We start from the raw sequence: 9,485 nt of genomic DNA on the forward strand, positions 1-9,485 counted from the left end.
CTGACTGCATTTTGCCGTAGTAAGCTTAGGGTAAGCCTGCAGTACCAGCTACTCAAAGAGGTGTGATGCAGAGAGCGCAGAGCAAGCATGCTGGTGCGTCCTGGTAAATGGAGGGAGACAATGGATTCCCACTTCATTAGAAGAGCAGTAGAATTTGGGAAATTTTTCTGGGCTTAAGAAGGTGGTGGCTAGTGAAAGCAAAAGTAAAACGAAGCTCTATTGTCCTTACTGGCAAAACGTGCAACCCTGCCCTGCAGCAGTACAACAGAAACTGCTCAGACTGGGTCACTTAGACCCCTCTGCTTAGCCTGCTAGAGTGGGAATCCACAGTTCCAGTTTTATCAGTTTTGGTGCTGCCTAGGTGGATTCCATGGGAAGTTGCTTGCACTCACTATATTATCTGTAAAATAATAAGTGGAATATTGACTTCCTAAATCACTTTAAAATCTGATGAGAGCTGTTAGGTATTACAACTATTTATTACTCAACTAGTATTTGACTCACAGCCATGTCAATTCTAAATCTTTGCAGCAGGAGTGCCTACAAGATTCCTTCTGCAGACATCCTGTTTTTTCTATTGGGGTGAAGAGTTGAAATGTCCTATAGGAGCCAGAAATGGAGGGCTTTTCCTTAAATCAAAGATTATTTGATCCTCCACTGCATTTATGCAAAATTTCATGTTTCTCTTTCTGCAGTGCAAGGAGGGTGGATTTCCAAACGATCTTTGGCTTGGAGTCAGCACAGAGAATGTGTCTGTCTACAAACGAGGGGATCCTAAACCACTAGAAACTTTCCAGTATGAGCACATTGTTTTCTTCGGAGCACCACAGCCTAACACCTTCAAAATTACAGTGGATGAGAGAGAAATGTTCTTTGAAACATCCCAGGTACATGAAAGCACAAGACTTGTTGTATGTGCTGTTGTACTAGCACTTCAGTAAAGCTCTAATTTCCATGGACTAGACAAGTTTATATGCGAGAACTCTTGCTGAATGGACTGGACAGCCAAGAAAAAAGATGAAGGGAGCTTAAGCCTAAAGTGCCACGGTACCTCTTCTTGAATACAGGGATAAACAGAAAAAAAAAAAAAATGCTGGTTGGAAAGTGAAGGAGGTTGAATGGTCTTCCACTGCACTGGGAATTTCTAATTTTGGGTGCTCATGAGTGTGCTCGGTTTTTTCATTCCCTTCCAGTAAGTACATGAAGGGGAAGGTCACAAACTAAAAAAAAAAAAAAAGTTTAGTACCATTACAGTTGCTTTTCTTTGAGCTACAAACTTTTTAAGTGTCGCTACAACAGAGCACAAACTTGTTATTTCTTCCACTTTCCTTACTGTCACGTTCACATTTAGTATTACGTGCAAAATTTATAGTGCCATGACTTTGGACAAGGGGAATCTTTTCCTGCAAAATGTCTGGCATGCCTCAATGGAATTAGATTTTTAATGTGCTTATCCTGTGTTACTGTGTTCTCTCTCTAGGTGGGCGAGATAATAAAGATCATGAAAGCATACATCAACATGATTGTGAAGAAACGCTGCAGCGTCAAATCAGCCACCAGTGTGGACAGTCATGCTAGCATCTGGACTAGGTGATATGAATGAACTGCCACGTGAGAAGGGCAGTTGTTTAATGATTGGTGTTTGCAACTTGCCAGCACAAGTGTAGCAAAGATGTTTTTTAAGAACTCCACTTGACTGACTACTGTATTTGAAAACTGAAGTGACATCTACAGAACCATAGGATTTGCACCTCTGCCCAAAGACATTAAACAGCAACAACTGTTGTTAAATATTAATGGCCCAAAACTTGTTTTTCCCCTTGCTTGTTTGATGAACAATGTTCCTTAAAGAAGCAACATCAGAAGCATCCTCCTTCTCCTGCCTGTCCTCTCCGCTGCTTTCACCATTACCTGTCATACTGGCAGAAAAATTCACAAGAATCATTTCTGCACTACAGGAGGCAAACTTAAGCTTCCTTATGAATTTCCAACATGCAAACATCTGGGATCATGGGATCGCAGCATGGGCTGCTAAAAGAATATTTGGGTTTTATTTATTTTGCAAGCAACTCTAAAATATAAGTCACTGTGGGTTTTTTCTTCAGGATATACTAATGATCTGATCTGGCCTTAAAAGAAAATGCCTTTGTATAATTGAAGCCAAGTGGTCCAACTAAAAGGTCAAACGCTACATGAGGGAGCATTAAACAAACCAACAAATAAAACCACCTGAGGTGATTCTTTACCTTCCAACAGAAGTTCACAGGTACATGGCTGTAAAAAGCGGCACTTTAAGTTAAAATTCTAAATATTCCAACATAGGAGAAAATCTTTGGGACTAGCACCACTGAAATAGATCACCAGGTGCCATTGTGGGTACATTCCAAGCAGCACCTGTTGCCTAAAAATTTATGACTGCCTTTCACCTATACAGCTCAGGAGGTGAGGTTGATTTAGTTGTGTTTCCAGAAGAGCTGTTCTTCACAAATGCCAGGTTTTAGATGGAGGTCAGGGGTTTTTATGGTGAGCAGCCTGCCTGTGTTAAGTTCCTTCTTTCTCTATATGGGACTTTAGGATGACTGGGATCCCTGAGCTTTAGTTTTAAGTGAACTGTTTCCTACTGAGTGAATAGGTGCCTAGGTAAATGGTTATAGGCAAGAATTTCACTTCCTCTGTACTTCTGTAAGCAGATGCCAAACCCTTCATCCTCCTCCAAATTCTAATGGGAACTGCTCCCATCACTGAATCCCCAAATCCCCTTCCAGTCTCCTCTAGGTCCCTAGTCATCAGCAAAACTTGAAAACGATGCTCTTTTGCCAAAAGAACTGCTGCTTGGAGGTTTTTATAGCTACTTCCAATTTGAAGAAGCAGAATTTTTTTTTTCTTCTCAGTGAAAGATGACAGTCATCTTCAGTCTCTTGACTTCAGAAACTTGATTTCTTCGTTTAAAACAATATTCAATATCAGTCACATCATAAATTGGTTGCATTAGCAATCAAGAAACCTGGTGGCTAGCCATTTTCTATGACCCTTGTCTAGTCTTGGGATCCCAGAATGCAAAGGCCCATTCAGTTTCTTAATGAAACTGTAGAGCTGTATGTAATGTGGGCCGTGTACCACGTTGAAAATCAGATGTCTCCATTTCTGAAGAAGTGGCAGCTAAGGACTATTAGCTATGAAATAGAAATTTCATAGGAAAGAAAACTAGGAGTCAGTATGCAACAGGTTCCGTTCCGATTCATCATCAAATTGTGCCATGTCACTAATACTGTGTTGCAGAAAACTGTAGTTTGAGGATGACAGTACAAGAAAAAACACAGTGTACATAATCCGTGCTTTTCTCTCATTTCCACTGCACTGCAGCATGTGCAAACACTGTCCACTTGCCACGCAAGCAGCCTCAGAGGATAGCCACTACTGCGTATCGTACGTTCAACTGGAGTTTTGCCTTAAAGAGCTTTACTGAAGGATCCTACGAACATCCCCTTTTTGTCACAAAGAATGAAAAGATGACGAGGTCACACGTGAGAGAGAACAGGAATGCAGAGGCGACCTGAGAAGTAACACTTTGTATTGGTCCGTACACTGACTAGATCTCTTTATGTATCAGAATAGCCTTGATTATCCCTGTCCTAACTCTGCACTGTCTCTGTGTTCTGGCTCTTGGGTTGCTGCAGGCAGCTTGAACCCACTTGGGAATGTAACTCCCATTACTATGTGTTGTAATTTTGCTCATTTCTATTACAGAATTCCTTCTGCTGTCTTTTTTAATTTGTAACTGGCTTTACAAGATGAAAGTTTAATAAATTATTGGATTGCATAGGCTGTATTCACTCATAGACATTGTGTGCTCATGTTAAGATGTTTACGCAGAGATCTAACACTCAGAACTTGTAAGTGAAAAGTAGGCATCAACGGCATGAGGAGACAACAGCCCTTCCTCTCAGAAGCAAATTTTGCATTTGTGGCGAATTATAGACAATAATTTGCCACTACAGTGGGGGAGGTTTGTTTCCAGCTTCTGCCACTCACTCTCGAGCTGGGTCGCACCTTTGGTTGGTGGGAGATGTCCCGTGCGAGTTCAAGGGACTGGTTCCGAGACGGTTACTGTGGTGAAAGCAGAGCAAGGCATGAATCATCTCCAAAGTCCCCATTTGCAGGATCAGCTCCATCCCTTCTCTTCAGCACCTCCGAAGTCACTAATAACAGAAAATCGCTTCCAGCTCAAATAAGCTGCCTGCTGCACTTCTCTTACAGTAGCGTGACCCGGCACGGTGTTCACCTAAGAGCATGTGTCACCAAAGCGGTAGATCTGACAGAGGACAGCTGAGCTGTCGGCAACACAGACAGACTGTCCTCTAGCAGACGGAAGTTCCCTCAATACCTACATAGGTACGGAAACCAAGCAACGATGCATAATCCCCATTACTATGCCCTCATATATCCCTTGGTCAGATGCTCTGAGAGCCTTGGGATCCTGGAGATAGGTCTGTGCAATTTCATCTCCAACTGTTCACAGATTTTCAGTTTCTTCATGCTTATCACCTTCCATAGTCTTTCCAGGTCTTTATTTGAGGCTGGAACTGCCTCTGCTTACTTCAGCAGTTGCTTTTCTCTCCTCAGCTGTTACGTTCCTTTCTGTGTACTTCCAAAAACACGCCCTCTCTGCCTCCTTTCTGCTTAGGCAGCCTGAAGTCACGCACAGGCAGCTACCGCCTGTTTGCGTGGAGGAGGGTGTCAAAACCGAACACAGGCCGCTTGGCCTGAGCAGCCCTCCTGTCCTACACCACCTCTCTGTCACATCAGGGTCCGGCATGGCGTCCCCCCACTCGCTGCCGCTGGGCAAAGGCAGAGGCCAACCCCAGTCGGTTAAAGCAGGAGCTATCTATCTAGCCACTTGTTTGCAGCTGTTGAATTTCAAGCTCTGTTTGCTTCATCTAATACATCGCTATCACGCCAACAAACGCGCACCGCTGCAGGTCCAGCACGACTATGACAACGTGCAGAAATTCATTTATGACTCTGGTTGCAGTGAATAACCACGCGAGGCGATGGCCGACTGATGGCGTTCTCCCCCTCCCATGCTAATTCTGTTTTATCACCCTGCCAGTGTGATGTGCAGTCCCTGCTGGCCCCCACCCCAGTATTTCTCTAACAGTCAATGCAAGTTTGTATGTTCTAATGTTTCTTTTATATGAAAGAGTTTCATGCCAATGGGCGTTAGACTTTGGACCAGGGTACAATTTATAATCAGCACCTACACAGTAATCATAAAATGGGTTACACACAAAACCACAGCCCCTGGTAAGTTATATCACAAGCACATGTAGCTAATTATTAAACCAGTTTGACTGTAAACGTCAACTGTTTATTTACACCTTGTTCTAAAACACACAGCCTTTCCATCTGTAGGCTGTATGTTGTATTATTATGCTGTGCATTAACTTCAAAATGACATGCTCCCCTTGGGCATTTAAGCAAATCCCTCACACATGAATTCCAGCTCCACTGTAAAAGACAAGCTCCTAAATCTGTGGATTGCAAATTTGCTAAGCTCTTGTCCACTTTTTATACCAGAGATTCCTGATGCTACAATTGGCTATACACTTCGGCCCCGTGCCGCTGTCAAAACAGAGGCGATCACCGAGAACTTGATTGCCAGTAAAATTCTCTTATTTCTACCCGCCTGTTAAGTGCAGCTCTTCAAGCACGGCTGCGTGCTGGACAGCCTTCTAAACCCCAGCAGGGAGGACTCCATCGCACGCTGTACCTGGACTGCACCAGTGTTTAGGTCTGGATGCAACCAAGAGCAGAGACACTGCGTTGGGCGGTTCCTGGTTCTTGCCAGACGCGCGCTACCCCCCGCTGCCCCCGGGCTCGGGCAGCCCGGTCGGCTGCAGGGTACAGCGGGCTGGTGGGGAGCTCAGCTCCGTCTCCTCCTAACGCTGCACCCAGGGACACGTCTGTGGCCTCCCGCAGCCCCCAGGCGTTGCCCGCCAGCATGGCGGATGCCTCAGGCCTTCCTCAAAATGCAGCGATGTCTCAGGATTACCAACCCAAATGTGTCCTTTCTGTAACACCAAGCACCAGTAAATCCTATGCAACTCTTACTCAAAAAGCGACAGCCCGTCAGTGTAAACTCAACTGGTTCTGTAACGGGTTAGGCACTGGGCATGGTTTTTAAGTCCAGTAACGGGGCAGATGCATTCATAGGAGCAACTTACCTGTCTTGCCTCTTTGTCCTGCTGCAGCACCGAGCTGAGTCAGTGAGGGGAAACCCAGCTGTCCCCACTTGTGCCTCGTCAGGGTGTGCCCATGGGCAGAGCACTATTTAAACCAGGAGCCTTCTCCTTCCAGCTCCTCTAGGATAGCTACACCTCGGCTATCGGCCCCTGTGAGCAAAGGGATGTGGAGGAAGGCCTGTGATTAAGTGCTTCGAAGCAGAGCTGGTCCTGCAAGGTGAGAGTGGCGTGGGGTATAAAGGCGCTGAGTCTGCACGGAGGAGACTCCCTGGCGGGGAGGTGTGGAGGGAGGCCCCTGGGGCTGGAAGAGGGGAGCGCTGGCTGTTGCCCGTGGCAAACTCCTCCCTGTTGCGTTGTGAGCGCTTGGGCCGGGGTGGAGAGAGCTGCTCTCTCCCTGGCTGCTGTAGGTTTATCCCTCGCAGAGGAGGGGAACAGACCCACCCCTGCCAGGGCCGTGGTGTCCTGGCACTACGGGTTTGGCCCTTTCCCAGCACCCCGTGCCGGCGCGGTGGGGCTGCTGGCAGTGCTCACCCCACGCCTTTCAGGCTGGCGGCCGCTCTTTCGGAAGCGGTGCTTTCCGGTCTCCTTCCCCAGCAGCTTGCGCTGGTGTAAGGCTGCCTGTTGGGCTGTCGCGTCCGTGGTGGCATGTTCATCGTTTGGTGGCTTATCTGCCCGTGCTGCGAAGCTGGTATGAGACAGGACGGGTACAAAGCAGAACGGCGGCCGCAGGAGACAATGTAAGATGAAAATTTCAGGAACCCAGCCCTTTTCCTCCAAGTAGCTCACAATCCAAGCCCTGGGTAAATGCGACCTGCTGTTACCCACATACGTGTATAAGTCACACTCTCACTTGACACCAGATGCTCTTTAAATACCCAGATCATGTTCATGAAAATAAAGACATTCAATGAAACAGAAAGCAGTTCAGTTGCTAATGGGGATGACATTCAGTCATGCACATTTGTGAAATCATCTCAACGAACTACTTTGTAAGTTTAATTTGAATACGCATACAAATCCTGCTAGTTTTTACAGAATATAAGCACCTCCTTTTTGTATAAGTATCTATTTCTATATCATCCGTTAAAGGGGAACTGTGACACATAACATTTGGAAACAGAAGTTTAATAGAAAGCAGGAGTAGAACGCTTACTATCCATATGAGTGTCCTGAGATACAGCATGTAGAAAAAGATCTTTGTTCTCATTTGTTCTAACAAAAAATGTGCACGTAAGGGGCCAGCATAATGAAGAAAGCACATTTTGCAGTATTTGTTTTGTATCACTGAAATTCCACTTTCTTAAAAGCCACCTTGGAGTAAATTATTCTATTTATGCTGAAAAGGAGCAAAGCGAACAAACAACTGTTGTTCTGTTTATAATTATAGTCCCTTCTGCATTGGCAAATAGAAATCCAGAAGGACTTACAGTCTGTGTTGCATTACTGTGTAATCACAATAAAAATCTCATCTGGTACCCTCCCCCCAGTCTGTTAAAAATCTTAGTTACTGGCAGATATTACGATAGAGTGCACAGGAGTTTTCAATGTGAAAATACCCTAAAGGAATAAAAACAAGATAACAGCATTTTAAAATGGCATTTATGCTATGCACCATTTGCAAGTTAATTTGCTATCAACAGAAAATTACCTTTTCTAGCGCTTTGTCAACTCTCATCTTAAAACTCTTCAGAACTAAATGGGAAAGGTCCGTTAGAGTGACAATTGAATTTTTCTCTTCAGTAGCTAATCTCCTGTTTTTCCTAAGCTTAGTTCTTCAATATTGCTCATAGTTCTCGCTTTAAAACTACGCAAAATCTGTTTAATTTGGTCAATAAGAACTTTATGTACTTCTTGACATGAATTGGACTAACTTTTATGAACCCGGGTGTTACATATCCCACTGTGCTCCATACACACAGCAACAGCGGATGCAGAAAGGGCCCAAATTGTAATTCTGACTTTAGCAACAAAAGCAATGCTTGGCCTTTGTTTATTTGCAGCCTCACCAAAAAAATATCACTGACAGGCCATGCAATTTACTTCCTCCTTTCAAAAATATTTAGATGGGTAACATATGTCCAGAGCAATGAGCAGATGGTGCATTTGGTTTAAAGAAAAAGGAAAAAATGGTAAGAAATACAACAAATGCATCAGGCCCAAATGCTGCTTATGCATAAGCACTTGTGGTTGATTTCTATATGTCAATCAAGTTATTGACGCAGAAACAGAAATAAAAATGCTGGCTGGTCTACTGGCAGATGTGGATGAACCTTTCCATGACAGAGTCTTCAGAGACTGGGCAAAATTCAGGAAGAGGAACCAAAACCCATGCTGCTCTGCTCGCCGTGGGAGGAGCTCATTCCACGGGAGTGAGCTCTGCCCTTACAAGAGGGAGTCCAATGAGACAGAGTCACACGTCAAGCTGTAAGCGTGCAAAAAACCTTTGTGCATTTACCTGAAGTTGGACAGTTTTTGTCCAGAGCGACCACAGTCCAGCAGACAGTCTGTGCTCTGAGATGAAGGAGTTTTGGATGTCTTCCCAACTCCGTTGCTCTGTGATCTGGGAAAAGCACTTCATTTCTGTGCTTCTATTTCTCTGCCCATCATCTTCAGTTTTTAATTAATGTTTTTGAAACAGATGACCTCGTTCATCGTTTTGCACAATGGGATGTTTCTCCCAGCAAGCACAGCAAGCCATTAGTGCAAGTAAAAATAACACTGCCCTTTGACCAGCAGTCACAGATTTTGGAGGTCTGGAATTCAGAGTTCAGATGATACTTAAAATGAATACATCTCATGCTTTAAGTGCAAATATTACATGGCTGAAAGTAACTTAACTTTGCCCATATTTTATGAGGAGTTATGTTGGGAGCCCTTATAAACTGCTTTGGAGCCAAGATGGGCCACAAGACGCTAACGAACTACAGCCTGAATAAAAAAAAAGGCACAGAGTAATGTTCCCTTTCTGTGCAAACCCAGAAGCAGCTTGATAAAAGCTAGGTATTATAACCGTGTTCCATGATAAAGTATGTTTTCAACTGCAAAAAAAAAAGTTACTGGCATTCTTTTTAAATACATCAAAGATTTTTATTACCTCTAAGTTTCCTTATTGTGGTAACACTTATGATCTGCTTTAATTGTGATCACAGCCCCTGTGCTATGTGCTTTTTCTACCCAGCGATTAATGAGCTTTACCTTAGCTGTGATAACTGCTTCCACGGAAATAAAACCAGTGTAAGCAGG

General features: G+C 44.3%; 1 protein-coding gene across 1 annotated transcript in view; it reads left to right on the forward strand.

The window, feature by feature from the left end:
• The window catches only part of LOC142083536 (unconventional myosin-X-like), a 94,156-nt gene extending 90,318 nt beyond the window's left edge, over positions 1-3,838 (forward strand). The window contains exons 40-41 of the mRNA XM_075153069.1: positions 696-887; positions 1,481-3,838. Coding sequence (XP_075009170.1) covers positions 696-887; positions 1,481-1,594 — 306 coding nt within the window. The 3' untranslated portion in view covers positions 1,595-3,838. The remainder of the gene's footprint in view (positions 1-695; positions 888-1,480) is intronic.
• Positions 3,839-9,485: the final 5,647 nt, after the last annotated feature.

Source organism: Calonectris borealis, chromosome 6 (genome assembly GCF_964195595.1).
Source record: "Calonectris borealis chromosome 6, bCalBor7.hap1.2, whole genome shotgun sequence".
NCBI classification, from domain to species: Eukaryota; Metazoa; Chordata; class Aves; order Procellariiformes; family Procellariidae; genus Calonectris; species Calonectris borealis.